Source organism: Seriola lalandi, unplaced genomic scaffold (assembly GCF_002814215.2).
Source record: "Seriola lalandi dorsalis isolate HSWRI2012SDOR001 ecotype SW California unplaced genomic scaffold, Sedor1 jcf7180002054288, whole genome shotgun sequence".
NCBI classification, from domain to species: domain Eukaryota; kingdom Metazoa; phylum Chordata; class Actinopteri; order Carangiformes; family Carangidae; genus Seriola; species Seriola lalandi.
In genome coordinates, this window is record NW_019524841.1 from 107,486 (window position 1) to 133,717 (window position 26,232).

At 42.0% G+C, this 26,232-nt stretch overlaps 1 protein-coding gene across 1 annotated transcript in view; it reads left to right on the top strand.

Moving 5' to 3' along the window:
• The window catches only part of LOC111654760 (LHFPL tetraspan subfamily member 6 protein), a 43,526-nt gene extending 18,207 nt beyond the window's left edge, over nt 1-25,319 (top strand). Inside the window, exons 3-4 of the mRNA XM_023405892.2 lie at nt 20,521-20,619; nt 24,499-25,319. Coding sequence (XP_023261660.1) covers nt 20,521-20,619; nt 24,499-24,617 — 218 coding nt within the window. The 3' untranslated portion in view covers nt 24,618-25,319. The remainder of the gene's footprint in view (nt 1-20,520; nt 20,620-24,498) is intronic.
• Nucleotides 25,320-26,232: the final 913 nt, after the last annotated feature.

Genomic DNA, 26,232 nt, shown 5'->3' on the forward strand with positions numbered 1-26,232 from the left:
CTATGTGGGGACGCTGAACCCCGAAGCCCTCATCTGGTGACCAGGTGGGCACCGGCGCAGTGGTGTGTCTCTTCCCCCACACACTGTCAGTGAGTCTGGAAGTGAAAAGCAGTGAAGACGATTCCCCCCCCCCCCCCCACCTCCACAGGGAGGCCCAGGCCTCCTCAGAGGCAACAAGCAGGCGTGACCATACTTGCTCACTGAAGTGCCGGTGAGCAAATAGCATGGGAAGCTAGTTTTAATAGCTGCGGTGTTTGTGCAGTTTCCTCCTCTGGTCCCGTTCTGTTGTGGAAGCTTCTCACATATCGCACCATGATGTTTGCTGAAATAACATCTGATATTATTGTTTTCTTCCTGTTGTAAACTTCAGTCGTAGCTCTGTCACATCACCAGGTTAGAACAAACAGTGGGTCTCGCGGTTGTGCAAACACATGCACATGGTGCTGAGGCAGCCAGCGATGATCTCCATCAGCATGTTTGTTCTCCATTACGCTAAGATTTTAGGAGGACAGAGAACTGTTTGCGAGTCATTTGTGTGCCTGTTTGCTTGTGTTTTGTCACACAATGCATCCATCTGACAGCGGAGACTGTAGTTCAGTCTAGTCTCTAGCGACATTGTCTGAATCTTTAGAAGTTGGTGAAGAAGTTACTCACATTCAAATAAATTTTTTTTTTTATCTTGAAACTGCATTTTTTGCAGAATCCGCACTATAATCATCAGTTTTACAGAAATCCCAATGAATAAATGAATAAAACTGCAATCTTGTTGACATTCAGCATTAAATCTCCACCGTGCTGCAGCAGACAGACAGCCAGCCTTATGGTGAGTTGTTTACTCTGGCAAGTACACTCAGAAAGTCTTGCAATTGTGGCAAAGTGAATGACATGTTGCCCCGGACAAAGCCGCCCGAGGCTGAGCTCCTCGTTTGTTCCTTTGGAGAGGAAAATCAAACACAGCTTCAACAAACGCCGTCGTAACATGGAGGTGAAGGAGACAAACGGCCTGTTTCAGCTGAAGCCAGATGACGATTAATCATGATATTAGAAATTACCCAATTTGAACTTTTTCTTTCCTTTTTTTCCCCTTTTTTTAGCAGAAAAATAACCCATGAAATGAGGCATTTTAGATAGCAGCTCATCTTTAACCATCCCTTCCCTCATCTCTCCCCCACTTCTCTCTGCACCAGCACACTGAGTAAAGAATACATTAGGGGGTAATGAAATAAGGGCATTTAAAGAAAGATTTGAATTGAGTGTCAGTCATGGGTAGACGATCACATTACCAGTTGTCCATTGCACTGACTTTCCTTCCCATTTAAAGGTATTATGAAAGCCTCTAAAATGTAATTACGGTGGAAATGGGCTCATGTCTGTGCTGCTGAAATGATCAGGAATATACAGAGAATTTTATTTTGCTATTCTTTTTCTTGTTGCCGGTGCCCATATGGCAGCAGTTGGAGACTTTATTAGATAAGGGAATCATCCCTTGGCAGCTCTCGGCTATCCTGCCCTACATTTCCTGTGGAGTGCATTTACATGAATCGAATGAAGCTGCAACCTGCACTCGGTCCATTTGTAGGTACAAATCCTTTATACTGAGGTAAAAGGAGATTCAGACGTGGATGTCAGACGCTTTTTAATCAGCCTCTTCCTCCCCTGTGCCCCCAAACCTCAGATCTGTTACCTCCACTTTCCTCCACCTCGTTTTCAGGGGCTGCTGAAGGTTGATGGGAGCTGAGGCTTGGGGGTGGAGGGGGTTGTGAAAGGAAAGGGGCACTCAGGAGGCCACCCGTGGAATCTCTGTATATCACCACAGAAAGTGGGAGGGATTTTTACACCTCTACAGGCTCCAGAGTTGTCACCCCCCCCCCACCCCCCAGTGCCTCCCAGTCAGCATCATAAACTGTGCAGCAGCAGCTGCTGTCAGACAGAAAGGTGGAGAGAGAGGAGTGACGCCCTGCTATCTCACTTACCATCTCCTTTAAATAAAGGCCAGCAAGCATGGTGTCTGTGTGTGTGTGTTTGTGGGGGGGTGGGGGGTGGGGTGGGGGTTTACACAGACGAGCGGAAGATGTGGCACCCATCCCTACAGCGATTCACCAGATGGAGCAGATCTAAATCAAGTTCCCCCTGCTATAAATACAATGGAAAACAGGCAGACACAGGGAATAATAAGCGGCAGCATATGCCATGGTCAACCTCTGTGGGGAGAAATGAGTGCTATTCCTCCATGCTTTGCATTTCTCCTCTGAATCCATCCATGAAGGCGCTCGGTTTAGCACGCACCACGGCAGAGGGAGCAGCTCTGGCAGCAGGACATGCCAGTCACTCCAGTGGCTCCATTTCCATGTTTTCTCTGCTGAGGGGGGAAAGAAACAAAAACAAAAAAACAAGTTGTATCCAATGAAAATGAACTTATGTGATAAAATACTGCAATCACCTTCATGGTCCAGCAACTGCTCAATATTACCAGAGACTCTGTGCCTCATAGCTCTGTAATTAAATGTTGAACAAGAGGCTAGCTGGGTTAAAAGTGGTTGTGGTCCACCCCCTCCCCCCTCCCCCCTCCCTCTCTGCCTATCGGGTATCATAATCTGTGGATGGGTGGAGGAGGGTTATCTTTGTTGGCCCATGAGGATCAATTAAGCCATCAGGAGGCAGAGACAGCAATAAGACATGTAATGGAAGGTCTGTGTTCCTCGGGGAGCAGTGTTAAATTCATCACCGCCTCATGTTCACACATTTATCACTGGCACATTACAACTTGTAATCAGTCACAGATGTCAGGGGCGCTGCCGACTTCCCTGTCACTGCTCACGTCTTGACACCGGCATCAGTTACTATATAATGCATTTAATGTATGTTCCTTCAAACCGCGGACCTCTATGTGAGGATGTGATGTGGATAGATTAAATTAATTAGGTCATAAATTACAATATTGGAGCATGAAATCTTTATGGTATCTTTGATTCATATAAATGGAAGATTTTCATCACAAAAATTGCAAGTGGTAGCGGATGCTGTGGTAACAACTTCCCATTTGAAATGAGCTTCCAGTTGAGAGTATCACCTTCAACACATGAAGTGTGATCCCGGGGTATGAATGTTTCATCTCCACCTTTTATAACACGTCTGTCTGTCTGGCAGGCAGAGTTGGCTAAATCTATTTGCAGCTTTCTGAGAGAGAGTTGGTTTCACACCTCTTCCCACAAGTTGGTTTCATTCTAACACTGCTGGTGCTAAAATGGGGGGGAAAAAAGCTATTTGCCAGACTAAGGTGCCTGATGTGTGTATTCCCTCCCGGCCAATCGGAGTACAGCTCAACTTCCGAGCTGAGGAGTTGCACGTGTCGCGTTGCCGAGGTGAAGACGGGTCTCAGCGCGGCGGTTCAGTGTGTCCTGCACCAAAATACTGCTGCGCTGCACCTTGTAATTTCTCTGTTGTTTTGGAGTGAAACAGTTTTGGTTGCACAGCCAATCCGCAGATTTCACTTTTGCTCATTGTGGTCTGGCAGGAAATTTCAACCACGCTGTGCAACAGTTGAGTGACGGCCCTCTGCTTCACTCGTGCATCATTATAAACTCTTACTGCGTCTGACTGCAGGAACACACCACTCACTTGGCGGCCGTTGGTCTTTCCATCTGATTAACATTTGGCACTTCAAACCGTAAAAAAAGTAGGGAATAGTTGTTGTCATCGTCTGCAACTTTCTCATATGTTAACCAGAAAAACTGGGCAGAAACGAACAAAGAATGACTACATAATTTTACATGTGTAGAAAGAGTCACATCATCTAAACTGCCCCCCATAGTTCTATGATTTCTGAGTGTACGATCTCTATGGTGGTGTAAGGATGAGGCTCTCACAGGATACAACATAGCTTCCCAAACACACTTTTACCTCCTGTAAAGCAACATTTTTTTAAGGCCTTCATGATGCATGATGCAAGTGTTTCAACAAACAGTTTCAGTTTCCATCCTCTCCCTCCTCCTGAAGCTGCCTTTCTTGTGGCCTTTCACTCTTTATATGGTATCCGTTGGTTTAAAGTTCAGAATGAACCTTTACAGTGATATGTTAACATGTCATGTCCCACCTCAGATTCTCGTTTCAGTAGAAAACACATTTTACAGGCTCTTAGGTCTTCCATGTTGTTCCTAGCCCCATAATACTTTGCTTGAATTATGAGCTCTGCTTTTGCCCACCAACACCGCTAAAGCTAACTAAATAACTCATTATATCTCATTTATTAAATATGTATATAATAAGTATTTGATAGGTAAGGTATTGAAGCCAGGAATAGCATGGATACCTGATACCTCTTTCTGTTTATGATCTGTATGCAGATTTTTAGAAGGATGAGTTTTAATAGACAGAGTCGAGACATCAAATATTATTGTTGCAGCAATTTTTCTAACCTTTCTGTGGTTAGAGGCTGAGTCCAACAGTAGATGTACGTACCACCTGTTAACCAGTGTGTCTGTACTTTGGTCTCTTCAACTAATTGCACCCCTGCCTTGCTGTGCTCATAATGTTTAAGAGTTAGCAGGTACCTGTATTTTCATTAATAAGGCCCTGCGCAGTGGATCCCTCAAAGAAAACAAGGAGAACGGAGCCGCTGTGAGAGTCTTGCAGAGCGCTGCCTGCCTAGTTGGACTTTGCCATATGGTGTTGGTGGAGGAGCCAGCGCCTGGGGAGGATGCAGCCGTATGGTGGCAGGAAATACACAGACACAGCAGTATGGCAAAACAAGACAGAAGAGGAATGCAAGTCTCCTCGCTGCAATGCAAACAGCAGACCGAACATGAGTACATGCAGTATGACAGAGACAAATGAACGAGAGGATGAGAATGGAAATGGGTCAAAACTGACCTTCAAACTAAATTTACAAGGTGCGCAATAATTCATCTGTTCTCAGCACAGCCAGGAAGACTAATGTCTTTTAATACATCACTCTGCATCTGCATCTTTTTCCCTCTCTCTTCCCGTCACGTTAAACGTCTTAACAAAAGAGCCCTGCTGAAATCTGTTGTCCTCCAGAGTGCCACAAGTTTCGTAATAAATTCAGCCTTTGCCACGATCTCATCAGTGACTCCCCGAGTCCGGTCCGCTGCCGTTTGACATTTTAAAGGCCTTTCTGTTCCGCTTTCTGTTCCACACTTGGAAAGAACGATTGTGGAGCATTCAGAGGATTGATGAGGAACTAAAAGGGCTAAAAACCAGCCTGATGAATCAGTTAGCGGCGGTGAATGGGCGGCTGAGTAGGTGGGGGTGGCTCTCTCCTGTATTTTGCGCGACCTTTTCAGAACGACTCAGAGGATTTCCGTGCCATCTGTACCCTCCGGGTACCAATAATCCCATTGCTTCTACACTCAGCAGTAATGGGTATCTTAAACCTTTGCAACATGCCCCTGATCTTTGTCACACACTCACACACACACACTCACAGGACCACACTCCGTTCTTTGATGCAGTTTCTACTGGAATACATCTCATATATCTCCCTTTGTTTTTTTTTACCTCCTCTTGCATTAGTGTCATTGTGCTCTGTTGTGATTAATAGTTAATGCTTACTCTCTGCATTTCTGTGAATATTTTGTCAAACCAAAACAGGTTGTCCTTTTTTTTTTTATGAGGGGATTTGCCAAACATAATTTATATCACTTTGCTATTCAGAAATACCTACTGCTCAAATACTGCTACTAAAACACTCAAACTCAAATTTAGTTAACATAGATGCTCAATTTAGATACTTCAGACATCAAATAGGTTTTCTTCTCCTTTTGACCTGAGCTTGAATGCGCTACAGCTGTATTTATTGTAGTTGTTGTTGGTGCCCTATCAGCTTTTCTCCATCTTAAAACGCAATTTCAGCCAGCGCAGATTGCTCTTTATTCTTTCTTATCCTCTCTTAACCCCATCGGCTGAACTTTGAAGTGGTCCTAAGTGAAAGTGCGCTGTCTGGGTGTGTTTATTGACTCAGTTGTGCTGTCACTTTTATGCTTATGTGCCTGCCATGCCTGGGCTGTAAAAGAAAGAAAGAAAGAAAAAAAAAAAAAAAAGCATCTTTTGAGACTGAATACTGTGGTCTCTGCTGAGCGGAAGCCTATTTTAGCTTTGGCTTGATGACAAAAGCTGAACATGTGGCAAAAAAAAAAATCCAGTGCTGCTCTGGACGAAGGAACGGCAAAAAAAAAAGAAACCTAAGGATATATGAATTAATTCGCAGATGTGATCTGAAAACATCGTGAGCTCACTCATGCACACACCTCACCACTACCTCCAAAGTCAGCGTTATTCTTGATGTTGGTGATCTATCCTTTGCATCTTCTTTCTCTGGCAACTTAATTTCCACTCCTGTCTGGAGACTGCACCGTGTGTCAGAAAAGGTTTAGCAATTTGTTTTTTGTTTGACACTTCAGCTTCAGCAGCTTGGTTTCCTGTCAGATGAGTTGCAGCTGCTGGAGGTTCTCTGCTTTTCTTTTCATGACTGTTCACCTCATTTTCCTCTGCTCTGCATTTCCCCAGTGTGGGAAAAACCCAAATCTTATGCCCTGACTGTGTTTTCCTCTTCTCCTGGCGAGTGAGATACTGTGGATGATCAAAGTTTTACTCCCTCATTGTGGCGGAGAACAGAAAGAAGCTTCAGGATATGGCACAGATTTCTCTCAGGGATAAACGCTGTGGACTGCCAGAGCAGCTCCTCATGTCATTTTCCTTTTGTGTTCTTTTTTGGTTTTTTTTTAACAGTAATTAGTCTTACAATGAACACCTTTAAAATTGGTGCGGGCTAAAGATCTTTCCTCAGCCATCAAGAGAGCACTTGAAGCGAAACAGAGATTCATAAATTGCGATATTAAACCCAGGGGAAATGTTTCTGCCTCTTGTTTGATGATCTTCTCATAATTTGAAATCTCTGTCGGAGGTAGGAGGTGTCGACGATGAAGAGACGCCGCGAGTCAAAGCGAAAGCAAAACAGCAGGAATGGAGGAAACACACATGACTGACAGTCCAGCAGTAAGACCAGAGCTAAGTTGGATTCGAGCACCGTGGCGGTTAGCAAGATTTTGTCCTCATGTGTGATTTATTATCGTGAAGCTTTCATGCAGGACGGTTTTTTATTTTTATTATTTATTTTTTTTGGTGTGTTTTTTATTAAACTGGGTGAAGTGTGTAAGTGCTTCCCTGAGGAATGATTCATCACCGGTTTGCCGGGACGCAACCAAAGCTTGCCTCCCCCCAAACATATGAACCATTGGAGCAGCTGGAGGAGTTTTCTGCCCGGTGTCCCCCTGGTGTCTGCTGTTCATTCATCTCAACATTGATTTTAATAGTTGGGGAGTTGGTGAGGGGTGGGGGTGGGGGTGGGGTGCAACTTTTGAGGGATGGATGGTCTGTGGGATGCAGGGTCTGATATCATTTATATTTTCTTTATAGCTTACAAGCAGAAACACTAAATTATAACGCAGCACAACAACACTCCCTCCTGGGTGATGAATTGCAGACGATTGCCTTTGGGGACAATCAAGTCAAAAGTCTCATATTTACCCTTTTTTTTTTTTTCTCAGGCACAGCCAGTGCAGGTTTCCTTGAAACAACACAGTATGTGCAAATAAAGATCTTAACACCCCCCACCGCTGTTTGCCTGTGATCATCAGATCAGTTGCAGAGTAAGGACACGGTGACCTTCAGGTTTGGGGGATGGGGCATTTTTTCCTGTAGGGACATACCCAGTGGGCTGAACTCAACCTCTCCTCCATCAAGAGTTCCCATGTTCCCAGACACCAGCGATTGTGTCTTAATGAATTCACTGAATACTAATCAGGCAGCCTAAGTCCAGGGGGTGGGGCAGGGCTTGACACAGACAAGGTCCTTTATAAATATGCAGAGGAATTTTTTTTCCCGCTGTCATCACATTCCTTGCTTATTTAGAAAACCGCAGAAATGAAATTGAGGTTGTTGCCTTTTGAGATATCTCTTTCAGTCTGGTCTGTTTTGTCACTGGTGTTGCTGTCCCACTTCATCTGCCAGCTAATACGCTTGTTTGTCTCATTATGGAGTTGTGACAATTTCGCTTTGATTACACTTGTGTCCTGGGGATACCCGGTGATTGTTTCGTCCTCGCTGACTTACACCCGCTCAAATTCAGCGTGCGTATATTTCTCTGCCGAGACCCTGTTTATATAAATCTTTCAGCACCACTGGCCAGGGGTTATATCCTCTAACATTAATCAAGACTCAACAGACTCCTAATCTTTTATCCAAGTCCTGTTACCCCCATGGACAAACTCTTTATGGCTCAATCAATCAGACTGACTAGCTCTGAAATGTCCAGTGTTACATTCTCAGCAGCCCTTGGCAGGGCATTCAGTCACTGTGAGGCTACCATAACAGTGCTACAGTAATCAACATGAAAAAAAAAAAAAGATTCATCCTCGAAAAAAGGGTTCACACATGCAATGACCTATGATCTTGGTCAATTCAGTGGTAATTTGTGAGCAGGAACAAGCCCCTCTCAGAGCCACAGGCACTCAAATTGATTCAATCAGGAGGCGTATTGTGGACGAGCGCTTTTGACAGTGAATGGGAGCCTTTGTGGACGCATGACATTACAGAGGAGGAACTTTTCTGCCTCATCACTGAGAGCGCCGTAATGACACAAAGTTAATTTCGCTGTGAAGTTTCACAGTTTCACCCAACAAAGTTGATCTCTAATTCGTCGTCGGTGCAGCAGACCCGAGTTTTTATCTCGCATTTTAAGCTTCTGAAGAGAGACGTTCATGTTCATGAATACTGATGAAATTTATAAATCTTTATCTGCATGGAGTTAATACAACCTGAGGTCGGGAAGTGATTTGTATAATTGAGGGGGATCGCTGATCATTTTAATCCCGATGCGAGTCTGCCATGGCCATAATTTAAGTGAAATTCCAGAGCAAATTATCTGCCACATCTTGGTGGAGTCAGAGGTCCTCGGGTAACACTTACTAATCCTATGTAAACTGAATTTGTTTTTGGAATCCAATGGTGTCTTCTTCTTTGAGATGGAAAATATTAGTCTTTGTTGTAAAAACTGGAGGCGGTATAGAGAGATGATTTTTGGGGGCAGTTTGAAGTTAAGTTTTGCTCAGTGACAAACTCTGAAGTCTTCTTCTTTACAGAACTGTGTTCAATGCAAATCAGAAAACACAGAGATAAGGAGCTAATTGATGCTGTGCCATTAGTCTTGTGTCAACTGAGCATAAAGCAATAAGAGTGCAAATTCACTCTACTCACCCGGACTATTTGGAGGAAACCTCTGAGCATTGTTCTCACATCTTATTGCATCTATTTTTCTTTGGGGTTTTTTTTTTTCCACTTTGAAACATCTTGGTGAGAGGCAGTTTTGCGACGACTCAGGGAACTATTGATTTTCATTCGTCCCTGCTCCCCTGCTATAATCTGTGGATTCATGCGATCCATTGACTCTTATGACATGAATGCCTGCAGCTTGATTGAAGCCATATGTTTGTGGGAGGCAGTAGTGTAATAGAGGTGTTAAGTCTGGATTGTCTGAAGCATAGTAAAAAGAAACTTGGCCGGGGCACCATCCTGTTTTAAAATCTCTCACGTTACTGGAAACATAGCACGCGGAATGACTGCTCCATTGTTCATTCTGCTTTACATCATGGTTGTTCACATTTTCCCATAATGGACATAGCAGTAAATAAAGGAAAGCTGTGGATTACTTTCAGATGATTTTAGCTGTTTTGTTTTTTTTATTCTCATAAATTATCCACATAAACTGTTTCATTCTCAGCCCACCTGCGAGAGCTCAGCCCTTTGGGTTTCATTTTGTCTGGGTTTCACACTCTAATATCTTCACCTTAAATGTTTTTGATTTAGTCTGCTTCAGGGCTTAACTGACAAATTACTAAGTGTTTATCAAGATGAAGATTTAATGAAGGGGCCTGTCAAAACAACCAAGACGTCACATTTAGCAAGCGCTCTGACCAAGAAGCAAAAATAATCAGCGGTTTGGGAAAAGCCCTCAGGCTCTCCGCATATTTCATCATGTTTTACCACACCAGACATTTTTCAACACCAAAGTGAAATAAGTAAGTGTCACTGTCATGTCTCTTTTCCACACAATCAACGTTAGGAAAGTGCAGTTTATTCCCCGATCTTATTTTATTACCCATGGGTTCAAATGAGTCCCTACAGCATTGTTAGGAAAACATGGCTTCACCGACAGGCTGCAGTTTCATCACTAACATTTATCTCAACATAATAGTATTTGCCTCAATTTACCTCAGTACTTTTCACTACCCTGTCAGAGATGCCCAGGATACATAAAAAAGCAAGATAATAGTAAATCTTCATATGAAATGGAATTGGTAGCCTTTGCTTGACATTCTGTTTGGTTTCAATCTGTGGAATCATCGGGGCAGAAATAGCTTTTCATCCTTGAGCGGACAGGATAAACCAGATATTATATGATTATGTAGGATCACAATACCAATTCGGTGTCATACAAAGTGTCAGAAGCGTGCACACACGGTCCTGCACAGCCCCTCCATTGTGTTGCCCTATTGTATTGCCCACAGATTACTTGACATGTTACATCATGTGTTCTCATTTCGGCTATTTCCCTCTTCCCGAGGGGCTCTCAAATGTCATGATAACAGTAAGTGATGAAAGAGGAGAGACACTTGTGTATCCTCACCTAACCTGTATCTATCAATCTCTGCAAAAGTAAGAAAAAACTTAACTTCCATGGGCCTGACTCCAAAGATAACAAAACCCACCTAGCAAAACAGAGTTTTAAATTTTTGATTTTTTTTTTTTTTTTTACAGATTTAACAAAAAAAGCATAACATGTTAATTAATGGGTGTCAGATGTGCTGGTAGGTCGATTTTGCTACATTTGGTAAGACCCGTGCTAGCTGTTACCCCTTTTTCCAGTCTTTATGCTAAGCTAAGCCAACTAACCGGCTGCAGCTTGATATATCTTTTAAAAAAGTTGTGAATATCACATTCAGTGTTAGTGGACTCTTCTCATAAACACTCATATCTGAAATTTGAATGAAATATCCTGTCAGTGTGAAAACATACTTACTACTGTTCTGGTTTTGAATGTAGCCCACATAAAAGTTATATTCTTAAATTGGACCTCCTGTCCTCCTCAGATTTCCACTCTTACCGTATGTTTACTACGTCACGCCCCTTACAATGAAATGCTGGGAGGAAAAAGTGACCTGTTAGTTTAGGGAATATTTGATTTTTTTGCGAATTAGGTAAAGCTGCTTAAACTCCATCCCCAAGGGTAATAAGCTAGCTTGGTGTGTGTCCCAGAAGACAGCGTGAATGCAGTGGGACGGCACTTTAATATGGAGTACTTTGTACACTTGGCAGTGAGAGTCAGTTTTTCCTCGATCCCTGAAGCGTTGCATTGTCTTTTGAAAGTAGGCTCTTTGTGTTTGCAGTATGGAGCTGCTCACATGATGAGCCCCAGTACTGTCAGCGAGGCATTTTGATGTCTGGCACTGTCTGCGTGGAGGATACTAAAACATTCATTGCATATTTTGATGCTATTAACATAAATATTAAAGAGTAGATTGCAATGTCTTTGATTTTCCCTCTCCCCAGAAGGCCTTGCGTTAGCATGTTTACTGCTCATTCAATGTAAAGGGTAATTAAGGCAGGAATGCATTGCTGTAGGTATAGGCTGACTTTTGGACACGTGGCCTACTGTCATGCCTTTCTGTCAGGCTCTGTCAGTGGGAGGAGGATGCTGCTCAACACATCAGACATGACCCAGTTAGAAGAGCTACACTTGTAGGACCCTATAAAGTAGATCCTACCCTGAGGAGGATTTCCTTACCCTTTGGCTTTGTTGTTCTCCTCGCACTTTTTCTTCTTCCCTCGCCTCGCCTCTCTGATGGATGGAACAGCCATCACTTTTTAAATTGAAATTCCAGACTAGCATACTAATAGACATCTGTATAACGGTTTGTGGAAGGTGCTCACATTCCTTTTAGCATGTCTTTCCACTTACTTAGATTTTTTTTTTTTTTTTTTTTGGATTGCTGAAATTTCAGTGAAATAGGGTTGAAAAACTGTAAGCTGGCTTTGACTCTATCTTTGTCATGTGCAAGTAAAGTAGCTTATTGTCACTGCACCCTGCCACCAAGCCGCACAATGATAATACAGTAAGTCATTAAAATATTGCAAGATATTGCAAAAGCTAATCTTCCCTTTGACTTCGGTGAAAAAACTGAGGCAGCAAATTAATACCAGGGCAGCATTTTTGCAGTCAGCATCTTGACATGGCAGGTTTTCTCAGATACTAAGATACTGAGCTCATTGTTTCTGCCTTTCAGATTCCAGCGCTGGTTTATCACAGGAGTGACTACATATCCAAGAGAAGGTTAAAATTGTGCAACATTTTGGAAAAGCTAGAGGAGGAATTTCTCTCGGATGCTGCTGAATTATTTCCCTTGTGCTTTTTTTCCCTGCTTGTTATTTGACTTCTCCTCTTCACTGAAAGAAGGGGGAAGAATGTCCAATTTGCAACGTGAGATCAGAGGAGACATGACTGAGGTCGCAGGGAGGCGTGGGTTTGTTGCTGGAAAGAGTGAGACATACAGAAAATATCTGCGCCCCCATGTGAAAAGCTCATTCTCCCCACACACCCAGAAGATGTTCTCTTTTGAAAGTTATTTTCTACGTATTTAACACACTCCAGCTTCATCTTGTGCTCATTTTATGCACTGTGTTGTGCTCCTGAGCTGTAGACCTATTACTGTTTTTTTCCTACTTTAACATGCCCACTGTTTAATGAACCAGGGGTTCATTTTGCTCTTGTAATTGGTGAGTTTATTAATTACCGGTTGTAGTCGGAAACTGTGTGACAAATGAATGGTGTGATTAGATAAGACCAGCTCTTGACAGAATGCCTGTAGGAAAAGCTCTGAAACAGATCAATATAACACAAGCTGCTCTTTCTGCCCAGGGCCAGTGATGGTGACTGATGGGTGGGAAAAAAATGAGGCAGAGTAACAGGAGAGTGGCACAAGCCAACAAACCAGCACATGCTGTAAATTGTTTATTTTCGGCCTGTTTCTTAGAAGCATGTCACTTAAACTGACAATGAAACAATTAATGTAGTCTCACTTTTGATGGTTTTTCATAACCACAACCCGAACCTCTACGTACTTGTTAAGTACTTATTATGCTTTGATACAAACAAACTTGAGAAAGTGGTCTCATGAACTGCACCCAGCACGTTGTGTTGCTTCATGCTTGTTGCTCCCGCCTCTCCCCTGCACCTCTTACCATTCACTTTTGATTGACCAATAAAAGTCAGCAGCGCTGCTAACACTGCCTGAAAGTACCTGGATTTAAGGATCACATCCTCAGCTACTCAGTTCTAGGAAGCTCTCTCCAAACCATGCACATGGCAACTGCAATAAAAGCAGAATGGATGACAACAATTCTGTTAAGCTCCTGCAGAAAGAGGCAGTAGTCAGATCTATATTAGAGAAAAGATTGGCAGACCAAACTTATATTAAATTCCTAAAGCAGTCTAAATGATGTCATTCATCCATTCATTCATTCATTAGCCATGCCGCTGATCCTTTTAGGGTCACAGGGGTAGCTAGAACCAATTCCAACTGAGATTGGGCAAGGGCGGGGTACAAACTGGACAGGTCACCAATTATTTTCATTAGTTACCAGCAGCTTTCTTTCTTAAATTTGTGGCATTAATATCAAGATACAGTTCTAAACCATTCCCAACATAACTGAGAAGAGGCACCATCATGTGATTCGGGTAAGTGACGCATACATAAACAATTTTTGCGATGGGTTTTAATCAGCATAAGTCCGTCCTTAAGTAGAAAGCCCTGCCTCAGAGAAGAGGATCCACATCTTCCTCACATGAACGCCAGCAAACAATGACTTTTATTAAGTCATGTGAAGGGTAATGGGATAAAGGAGTGTTTGTAAGCGTTTGACATTTTCTCGGGCTGGAGGCGGCAAGCACCAGAGGGAAAAGGGAGAAACTCGTAATGGACAGGACGGTCACACTCCGAATAAAGTCAGGGTCCGATATGGAGCTTGTTTGTCTCAGAGCTCTGATCTTATTGGTCTGGTGAATCATACAGTTTCCTGTGTTTGATATTGAAATTCTAAAGCAACACAGAGAAGCTGAGTCAACAAAGGACTGTAGACTGGGAGATCTTCTGTGCAGTCACCCATCACACAGCAGTTGGGAGGAAACATATTGTTGAACCAGAAAAACATCTTCACCATGAACACACTTCTCGTCCAACTGGATGATTGAGGTAATCTCAGGGAAGCAAAACCACAACAGTTGCATTTAGCACAGGAATATTAATTTAAAAAACAAGATAATTGGAGACTACTGCTTAAAAGCTTGGTGTAGAGTTCTTAACCAGTAGAAAAAGCAATGTGTAGACTGCTGGCTAAGTAAACGCTTGAATGCCAGCCATTGGCAGCAGCGAGTATTTGTATGCTTCACTGTGTGCATCACATATCACCCGTATACTTCACAAAATCCCTCTTTTCTCTGCATCCCCCTCATCCTCCATCTCTCCAAACGTTTCAACTGAATCTCCGGATCCTCCTTTCGCTCACATAAAAAACACACCAGCTTCGCCAGCGAAAAACGCTCACACAGGAGTAAGCCCCTCTGAAAACGACTGTGTCGATCCAACTTAAATGACAAGGGAATCAAAACGCCGTACGAGCAGCAGGCATGCGAAGCTGTATGTGTTGACGTGTGCCCCGTGTTTCAAATGAAGAGACAAAAAAAACCCAACATGCCTCAACATGCAGGGATGGGTATGTTGACAGATTAGTTACACAGGCTGTTTAGGCTGAAGATACACTGGGAACCTGTCATTGGCTTTGATTGAAGCTCGGAAAAGTAAACTGCTGCACCTTAGTATTTTAACACAAAATTATTTAAACTAGAATGAGGGCAAATCTGTTTATTGATCTGATAAATGAGCCTGAAGACTTGTGCACAGATTGTATCAGCTATTTAAATATATAAAGGCAACACTGCTTTATTTTTACTATTCATTTAGTGTTAAATCTTAAAGATCTTGACTTTTCTCTGAAATGAAAGCGAGATAAAACGGGATAATTGCCCTTTGTTGCAGATTGTTTCATGCATTTTCTGGAGTAATGAAGCATTTTATTGATCCTAATGCTGGAGTATTCTATCTTTCTTGATTATCTTGTTGTGTTTTTGGAAAATTCTCTTTACATAGAAAACCCACACTGAGACTGACTTGAATTGCCTGACCCCTTTGGTGTTTTTTTTTTTTTCTTCAACTCTCTTAGGAAAAATTGGTTTTCAAAACACTATAAGACCAAAGGACGTATAGAGGTGGATATTATTTTTGGCACTGCACAGGTCTGCCTCCCCAGGTGTGGTTGCTCTTACATTTCCCCTCCCTCTTTCTGATGATCCTCCAAGCCCAAAAGGGAATGTCTTACATTAAGCCGGCCCATTCAGGCACATCCCCACTCCAATTCCCTGGCCACCAGAATTCTCTCCAGCTTAGCAGCAGCCTTTTCTCCCTTTCCTCTTTGGCCTTTTGAATGATAACCTTGAATAGTATTGTCTGGGGGCATGAAGGAGGGTAAAGAAATTCCTTGGTTCTTGACAGAGAGCAGGAAGGCTTGACAAAAGGCATCAGCACTCCCTAAATCAGAGAATGTGGAGGATATGAAAAGGGGGCAGTTTTTCTTTCAGGTAAAAAGCGTTGACAGAAAAGGATGGGGAACAATAGCGCTGCTCTGACGGAATAAAGCACTTCTCTGTGTGCGTTTTTTAAAGCACTGAAAATGCGATTTCAAAACTGAGCTCAGCTACGATGATGAAATCTGAGGCAAGGATATGCAGAAGAGAGATCACTATATTAGAGCAGATTTTATGGATTGAACACTGACATGTTGGACTGATTGTATTTGATTAAGCCCATTTAACTTGAACCCTTTCCCAGTTCATAGAATACCCTTTCAGAGAAGCCATTAGGCCCGAGATAGTCATTCTGATAACGATCACATGGAGATCAATTGAAACTCGATCTGTGAATAAGTTGACTGGCCTCTTATATTCTGCACCGCACGCTCTCTCCGACCCTTCCCCTTCCTCTTCACCTCCTCCTCCAGAGAAGACGATTAAGCATCGGCCGGGTGCCATAGCAACTGAAACAAGACTCCAAAATGGGACAAGGTTTTACAAACAGTGGTTGTTGGCAAAAAGCATCAAGGTAAACAAACAAACCTCGCAGGCCTGTGTGGATAGAGCAGCACTTGAACCTCTCCTGATCTCCCAGAGAGATGGGGGCATCTTTAAGTTTGACCTGAGGGGGCCGACTGATGCTGCTGAAGGGAGACTTGTTATTTTGATTCCTAATAACCTCTGTGGGAGGCATACAGAGCGGCTGTGGACGTGATGGTGGCACCAGATTTCTCACATTTATGATCTTTTACATCCGTCTGTTCTACCATGTCATGCAGTTGCTGCATATAGCTGCTGTAACAGGCCTTCTGGTGACTTCCAGCAACTACCCTCATGGCAGCTCCTCCAGTCCTACAGCGATTTCATCATGAAGCAGCCATCTGCTAACAGCAAAATGAGCCGCTTTTTGAAGTTGATCATGTTGCCTGAAAGAGAAATAAACCTTTTTGTCGTTTGGAGAAAGAAATGAAAATACCCTATCAGTTAGAATTGAAGTGACGGAATTCACAGAACATTTTCTTGAAGATTTTGAATTAATGCATCACCATGTTTTGGTGCACAAAAACTCTGATTTATTATGTATTGGGCATTCGATTAAGCTGTAATTAATATATATTAGATTTTACGTTAAAGAGAGGTCTATTGCAGTGTTCTTCCTTAACTTTAATAAACCAATTTGTCCCGAGGGGAATAATTCAGTTTTAAAGGTCCCATATTGTTTAAAGGTAGATGTCCATATCTTTTTTGATTATAAAGCAGGTCTCAGTTCTATTTTAATACTGTGAAAGTATCAAAGCACTCAGTCCACAGAGAAATGCACACAGCCTGTATTCAGAAACTGAGCTTTAAAATGAGCTGTCAGTACTTGCGTAACTTTGTGATGTCATAATGAAGCAGTCACTACTCTGTCATGCCCCAAACCCAGCCCACCCGGACCCACCATACAACCTTGCAGGATTTGCTTTCTCTGAGCGTTTGCAGGAAATCTACTATATTTTTATTTACTTTATATAGATCTATTAACTCAGAGCAAGAGTAGGCCAATCAGAAGAGAGGCTCAGAGCCTCCTCTCTTCTAATTGGCTCACCGACCTGTTGTTACTAGAGCTCCAGAGACAAGCCTGAGAGAAAAGATGTAAAACTACATTGAGATGCTTTTTGATTCTTAAAACCACAAATATATCTTCTTACGGATCAACACTTCAAATACAAACACTGGAAAAGTGTAGAATATGGGACCTTTAGTTTATCCTTATTTAGAGCTTGTGATTGTAGCGTGTCCACTAGCTCAGCAGTTCTTAAGCTGGCGACCAGGACTTTTGATTTAGGTCAAGAAATTTGGGGGAATTCACTGAAAGATTTTTAGAAAAAACACAACACAGATTGTCTTCATTTGCAGCCCGTGATAGGAAGTCATGAGAAGCCCTTGCTTCAGTTTAAGGGGGTCACAGGCCAAAAGGGTCGAAGTGCTGCTGTAGCTGAGGGGCGCATCTGTGTCAGCTTAGGAATACAAGAAGGACAGGAAGTATCTGTCTACAACAACATGCATGGAGAATCAGAGCCTGAGGTAGTTTCCTCTCACAAGTCCACACTTATTTCAAGCAGCTCGACTCATAAACATTATGAGAACGAACGTTTTTCATTCTTGGTAATCTTTCTCCCACATCCCAGTCACCACCAACCTCCCTACCTCTGCTTCTCAATAACCCACATAGTGAGTGTGGAGGATGGGATTTGATGGAATTAACAATCCTGGGAAAAAATAAATAAATCAAATAAATAAAAGCCAAAAGAGTGATGTTGGACCACGTACTGTACGATTCGGAATTGAATTACACTTTGGCTTTGTGTTGATATTTTTGTTCACCTGCTCCCCACAGCGATTTGTTTCACAGTATCTGCTTTAATGGTAACATGCGAGTGCTCCGACTGATTTCACCCACTGCAGCAGTGTTGCAGGCTCAGTGAGTTTATCCCCAAAACCAACAGAAAACACTGACAGTTCACCCAGAAACCCTGTTTTTTTTTTTTTTGTGGTGTGGTTACACAATGGAACTGAGCTCTTGTCTTTCTCGTGGCAATAACTTCCCTACTCCCTTCAGTCTAGAGCAATTTTCAGTGCTCATGTCGTCATCATCATCATCATCTGACCTGATGTGGAAACTATGCACTGAAGTCTTTCTTTACTCATTCTTCTCTCTCTGAGGTGCCTGCTACACAGTGCAGCAGCTCTTTACGGGTTTGACCATTTTAACGAGCGTGTTAATCGAAGCATGATTGAGAAACCCCATAAATCTTGATTTTTCAAATGCAAATTGTACAGCTTGCTGGATAGAATAACAATGTCTCTGTGAAACAAAACCACATTTTGACTGTATTCTTTTTTTTTTTGTTCCCTTCTGCTGCAAGGAAATTCAATTTGATTACATGCTGCTGCATCTCGCTGCATTACACAACACTTGAAAGAGAATTTCTGATTTTGTTAAATATTAATCATGAATACATTATCATGCTGGCATGCTTTACAGTCTTTACTGTTACAAATCTGAATCAAAACACATTTAATAACATTATATAACTGAGAATATTTTAATGACTGTGTGGATGCTCACTTGCTTCTAAATGCATTGTTTTGTACCTTGTAGAATAGTGGGATTTTATGTTCACCAGGGGTCCACATTGGATGCTTGTACAGGGATTCACATCAAATTCTCCAATGTTTCTTTTGCTGCACTGCTCCGTTAAAGGTAGTAATTTTAGGTTTGAAGCAGAAACTCGTCTGAAGTTCTCTTAAGGGTCTGAAGAAGAAACGGCTGAGTTGTTATGTATGAAAATCCCCGGATCCCCTCTGATCCTGAGCTGTAATGACACAGACTTGGTCAGAGCCTTTTTATATCCCTTCATTCTCATCAACATGCCAGAGTTTCACCGAATTGATTTTCTAGCACAGGTGCCATAATCAGCCAGTCTATTTTCCTCCCAGAACCAAGCCGATGACATTCACCGTCCTTTTCGCCCTGCGACTGGGGAAAACACACACACACACACACACACACACACACACACACACACTCACACACACACACGTCTTTTTCACTTCTCCTGTTCCACCTCAGATGTTAGCCAGTTTGTCTAGCCCATCTGCATTAGCATGTGGATTAATTCCTGCTTGTTATCTGGCCTAGATGTAATAAGGCAGTCCTGGATGGCAGGGGTAATCAGGTTGGAAGGCAGAGCTTTCTCGCCTTCTCTTCCTCTGCTGCCATCCTCACATCCCAAAACTGATAGCAGGGCAGACACATTGGAGGGGATTAAGCTAATGTGATGGCAGAGCCACCTACCAGGGGCTACCACAGGGTAATTTCAAGAGACAGGCCTTGGCATCCAGGGAATAACTTGTCAAGACCTGGCTACAGGCAAATATTGAGGATATTAATCCTTAATGTAATGGCCTTGACTAGATTTTACTCTTGTCTCTGTGTGCAGCTTTAAGCACAGTCATAAGTCTCTTTAATCACTGACATAAAGCAGTCCCTCAAGGATTTTCCAGAGTTTTACAGTAATTATTGCGTACCAAAAAATGCTTGGTTTTTTCCCGCTGCCAAGCCATTTGCATATGTTCGTTGTTCATTTGCTGTGGTTTTATGAGCTGCTGGCAGAGGAGTGCTTTGTTTTGTTGTGCAGTAAAAAAAAAAAATTTGTTAAAGTCAGAATCCGTGTCATTTTACAAAGGGATGTTCAGAGGTAAAATTGCAGGAACAGGTCAGCGCCGCCTGCCCATCAGAATCTGCTGCAAACGGTTGATAAGGTGAAAAAAAAAAAGAAAATCACTCAGGTAAGGTTGTGCACATCACTCTATTGGAGAGCTGCAGCCCATTGTCTTTTTCTGGTCATTTTAATTAAAACATAAGTGAATGAATGAGAGGGAATCCAGACAAAGGTTTAGCAGGATTTCACCTTGCTGGATATCTGGATGCAACAAAGAAATAATAACAGCGCTTTGCGTTTTTCTTCCTCATTAATGAAAAGATTTTTAAATTATGAAAAACCCACAGAGGCGAGGTCTCACAGAAAAAAAAATGCAGACCTTCCTCAAAGAGCTGAGTGAACACCTTCATAATGGGACTTTGTCCTTGCCGCGGTTTTCCCCCTCACTTACGGTGTCTTCTCAGCCTCTGGCCATGTTTGATGATATTTTTTGAACACCCTGGTGATTCCTTCCTCACTGACTGACTCGCCTCCTCTTCCTCCTCTCCTCCTCAGGTCTGCTCATTGGGTCGGGCTGCGCACTCTATCCACTGGGATGGGACAGTGAGGAAGTGCAACAGACCTGCAACAACAGCTCAGACCAGTTTCAGCTAGGTAAGATGCCTATCAGAAAGATCCATAACACACACACACACACACACACACACACACCTGCAGCCTGCTCCTAAACTACACACAGATGTTCCAACCTTGACTGTGTAAATTTGTCTCGCGTTTGCTGAATATTCTGCTCTCAGAACAGATAAATGTAGGAAGAAGTTGGAAACTGAGAACAGTCTTTATTGTGTGGCCTTTGACATTCTGCTTTTTTTTTAGGCACCAGGCAGACACAAGTCTCTCGTACTGTCATATACAGAAGAGACGTGATACGTTGGTATTTAATGTGTAATAAAAAGTCAACAGAACCTCCAGTCGCTGTCAATTTCTGAAGTGTTTTATAGCTATAAATATTTGCTGAGAATAAGCAGGAGCTCGATTTGTGCTCTGTATTCAGCTGGCATTATCAGGACTATCTCACAGACAGTAATATGCTACTGTATCACTCACTAGGCAGATGGAAGAGCTATTAATACTGCAGCTTCTCTTTTATTTGTTACTAATCAAATACTGTTTGATTTTTTTTTCCCTTAATGTAAAAGATTTTTTTTTTGAGTACTTAAATTAATATTATTACCAAACATCAGAGTAGCACATGGAGAAATCTATTTGGCGTGATTGGAATATTTTGATTAAATGTCACAGGTAGAATTTTGATAACCTATGTAATCAGGTGACAGCGGGTACACTTTGCTCTTTCTTTTAATTTACATCAATGTCCAACCATGCTACAGTTTCTGTCACTTGTAATTCTTTTTGACAAGAACTTGAATGTTTTTCTTACTTTATTCCTTGCACATTAAGATGCACAGAGCTTCTATGTGATCACTGAACTGCATTACTATATCTATTAACTCCTGAGCGAAAAGATGTGTCTTGTCACAAAACAACTAGTTAAATCCTGCAAGAGTTCCCTGTAGGATGTGATTTTCATTACACTTCATAATTACGCGAGGGAAGGTTTTGACCTGACAGTGGCACCAGAGCACCACTAGACAATGAATATTCATATCACATTTCATGACAATCTAATCAGCAGCTGTTGAGATATATTATTCTGGACACATGGATGGATCTAGATCTGAAATACTAATACCACCATCCTCAGAAACCATTGACAACAAGGCAAAAATAACAACTATGTTAGTTTAGTAATGCAAGTTAAAGGTCCCATATTATATAAAGTGAGTCTTCCATGTCTTTTCTGATTATAAAGCAGGTCTAGGTTCTATATTAATACTGTGAAAGTATCAAAGCGCTCAGTCCACAGAGAATTGCACACAGCCTGTATTCAGAAACTGAGGCTTAAAACAAGCCTTCAGTACTTCTGTAACTTAGTGATGTAACAGCACAGCAGTCACCACTCTCAGTCATGCCCCAAGCTCGGCCCACCTGGACCCATCGTTCAGCCTTTGCAAATCTGCTATATTTTTATTTGACCCCTTAGAAAGCAGTGAGCCAATCAGAAGAGAGGCTCTGAGCCTCTCTTCTGATTGGCTCATTGTCACCGACATGTTGTTACTAGAGCTCCAGAGAGAAGCCTGAGAGAGGAGATGTAAAACTACATTGAGATGGTTTTTGGTTCTTAAAACGGCAAATATATCTTATATTCCAGTATATGTTATTATGGATATGAAAACTTCAAAGAAAACACTGGAAAAGTGTAAAATATGGGACCTTTAATACATGGTAAACAACCATGTGTGTTAATAACAGTAACTCTACTGACATCAAAGAACAAAAAAAGCTTTCAAAATACAGCCAACACTAAAAGGATTGTAGTCATGTAAGTTATGGATTCATACTACAGCTGCCACTGTGTTGGCAGAGAGATGTGTAAAGCATCCAAATCTAAACCATCTCCATATAATTCAAACTGATATGATTCAGACAGGCATCTTAAATACTGACATTTCAACTGAAATAATTGTGTGGAGTATCAAGTTTTCATCTTGTGATTTGCTCTTTGAAAAGAACAGGCTCTTAGTACATTGTTAACAAGTGCGTTTGCATCAGTGAGCTGTTCAGCGCTGCTGGCATGTTACGTTTGCCGGTTGAAGACGACTGCACCACAGTTATTTCAGTTTCACCTCATTCCTGTTGGCGCCACGACAAGGCTGTGATGTTCTCCCACGAGAACAGCGGGTTTCACACAAATACTGTGAACCTCTCCTACATAGACTCTTTCATTAATCAGGAAGAAAGGAGTCAGTACCTCAGTAATTCAAAGATAACCTTGAATGTAGCTGCGGGACACATTAATGGCAGGTACGCTCATTGTGAAAAGTAAATCCAAGTCGTTGCTTTTGGCCTGACAGCTTTTTCAAATTGAATATTTCCACATCGTGTTAATGGGTAAACTGCACCCACATTATGAAAAGAGGGGAAGCTAATTTTCATTAAGTGTGACTCCAACACAGAGAGAAATACTACGCAACAGAAAATGAGTGTTTTCAGTTTTGGATGTTGAGTCAGGTTTCCACGCTGAGAAGAAGGCGGATATGATTTGTTAATGAGACGCCTCCTCATCTTCCCACCACACAGCTCATAATTAGATAACTATATTCAATCAGATATTCTCCCAAAATGTAATGCGATGTTTATAGTGAGATAGTCTTGATGGACATCAACAACATTTTTCCAAAATTTAGAATCAGATGTAGGTCGTATCCTTGTTTAATAATGCACACAATCTCCACTGAGGATTATAGCAGATGCCGTCTTAAGGGGCCACTTTGTGTTTTAATTTGCGTTCGCTTTCAGCTCCTGGCTCGGTTTCAGCGTCTTTTTGCCACTGGTGTGCATCGTGAGAGCGCGTTTGCCACATACCAGACTGTCTGTTTACAAATGAAGTCAAAGTATGTTCAGTGCATTTGTTTCAACAGCGCTAACTCTTTTTCTCAAGAGGAAGGGAAATGCGGTGGCTTGAGCAAAAAAATGTGGAGCAGTTCACAACATTTTCAGCTCTTACCACTCACATGTTGATGTTTCATCCAAGACGAGAATAGGGTCGTATGATGCAGTGCACACAAATAGATCGTGAATTCAAATGAGCATATGTATTTTAAATGAACCACAAGTGACATAACAGTTATATCAGCATCAGGCTGTCACCTTCACAGTATTTACTTCATTCCCTTCACTAATGCACAGTACACATATGACTATAAGATACTGCAAACATGCATTAACACTGAATAGTTGTACAGCATTATGTGTTATGACCAGTTCAACTGATTCTTTAATTCTGAAAACATACACTTACAAACATGGAACTTGGAAGCACAGACATGTGTAGTGCTAGAAATGATCCACACCTACATCATCATTCATTATTCATCCAGTGACATTTGTGAACTCTTCATGACTATGTTTACTATGTGTACACAGGGCAACAAAAGTAGAGACATTTTATTTTATAACTGTGAGCACAAACAAAAATGTGAAAAATGTAGCTGTAATGTAAAATATAAGCTATGCCAACATCAGAAACAGCAAAGGAATATACAGAATTTAAAGTAAACATTAACATAGCAGGGCTTCAATGCATCCGGTTTTACATCTCTCTGCAGTTTATTTAATCTCAATGGAGTAAACAGTTGTAAATTCAGCTTTTGCAGATAAGTTTTTTTCCCCTTTATTGTAGAAGTGGCTCTGTGAATATAGAGTAAACGGTAGCGGTCTCTTCTTATGCTCAGATATTCCGGTTTACACAAAATAAATCAGTTGTTCCTTGGCCAAAGGCTTATCTGCCCGAAATTTCACTGAAATCCTTTCATGGGCTTTTGGAGATACTGTATCCTGCTGACAGGCGGACAGACAGATAAACTAAAGGGTGAAAAGACATCATCCTGAACCCTCTGCTCTCCTCCGCAGGTTCCTGCCAGATCGGCTGGGCGTATTACTGCACAGGGGCCGGGGCGGCAGCTGCCATGCTGCTCTGCACCTGGCTGTCCTGTTTCGCAGGGAAGAAGCAGAAGCAGTACCCGTACTGAAGAGAGAGAGAGAGCATCAGAGAGACGGGGGACAGACAGAGACCTCAGGCGGTACGACTAAAGGGAGAGGACTCTGTGGACTCACAGCAGTTCAGCACACCAGGCACCAAAGACACCAAGTCATTCTGGTGCTCTGCACATCATGGGACTCTACTCATCTGACAACTGCAGGGACTGTTTCATAATGCAGCACACACACATGGCTTTGATAACTGGTTCTTCTCTTAAAAGCTGTTCTTAAATGAAAAATATATGGACCAATCCTATTTGTAAAATTGTTACATAACTATTTCTTTAACAAAAAGAGTATTCTCTTTTTCTTTCTTTTTTTAATTTGTCTTCCTCTCCTTCGGTCATTGATGTTTATGTGATAGTGAACCCTGTGATTAAGAGAAAAGTACTATTGCTTCATTGTTCCGTGAAGTGTTTCTGTCTCCTCTTCATATCTCATCCTTGCCTTAAACACAAACTGAAATGCAATAATCCCTATAACGTAAAGCAATCCAACACTGGCTGCCTGCTCCCTCAACTCAGCCTTCTCAGACTCCAAAAATCTAAGCATATAGTTTATTTAACACATTCATAAGATGTATGTTGTGTATGATAATGTATTTTATCATATTAGCACATGTTTTGTATTCACTGTTCAAATTGTTCTTTGTCATTATTTTTGTTTTGTAAATAAATGTTTATTGAAATTTACAGATTTAACGTGTTACTTCAGTCACAGAACACACCCTGGGGTAAAGTGAACGGACCTACACTCACATTCCTAAAAAGCTTTTCCCATGACCTCTTGATCTCCGTGGTGTTCACTACATGTGGGAGTCCTTTTTTCTCTCCCCCCACAATCGATAAAGAGGATAAGGACAGGCGGTGCTGTGAATTTAACTTTTCCCTATTATTGATGAGGTAAATCCCGTGACTTCTAGTCAGATTATTTGCCTTTTGATCAGGTTACTCAGCGTCAAGGCTTCAGACTCTTCCAGACAATGCCCGAGATGCAATCACACCCTGGGACACCGGGTAGCTGCGCAACCATCAGCTTAATGTCGAGGAGTATCTCATAGTTCCTCGACCTGCCTTCATAGTGTGAATAACAATAACGGTAACCTTTTCATAGCAATTACCACAGCTGTATGTGTGTCATCGGAGGCGTGAGCGGCTCCCAGCTTTTCAGTTACTATTTTTAGTCTATTTTTTCCCCTTCTCTGTTTTTCCTCTTTTTGATTAACAAACAACACTTCAGAGACTCAACCAAGCCCAAGTGTACAAAGTCAGCTCATTTACAATGCAGCTGTTCTCGATGTATTTGGCCCTCATTAGCATGCCCATTTTCTCACAATGCTCGGCATCCCCCAGATAATGGCAACCCCCACTCCTCCCCATACTCACTTGAGAAATCTCTCTCAGTACTTGCTCTGTTTAATGTGTTGGAATGGCTCCTCTGCATTCTGCTCTCTCTCTCTCTCTCTCTCTCTCTCTCTCTCTCTCTCTCTGATCCACTGAGCTGATTGATATCACCAGTGATTGTTACAGTGTCAACCAGATGCCTCATCAGCAGATGCTGACACATTGGGGTCAAGTTGGAGCGTTCCCTCCTTTTATATCAGTA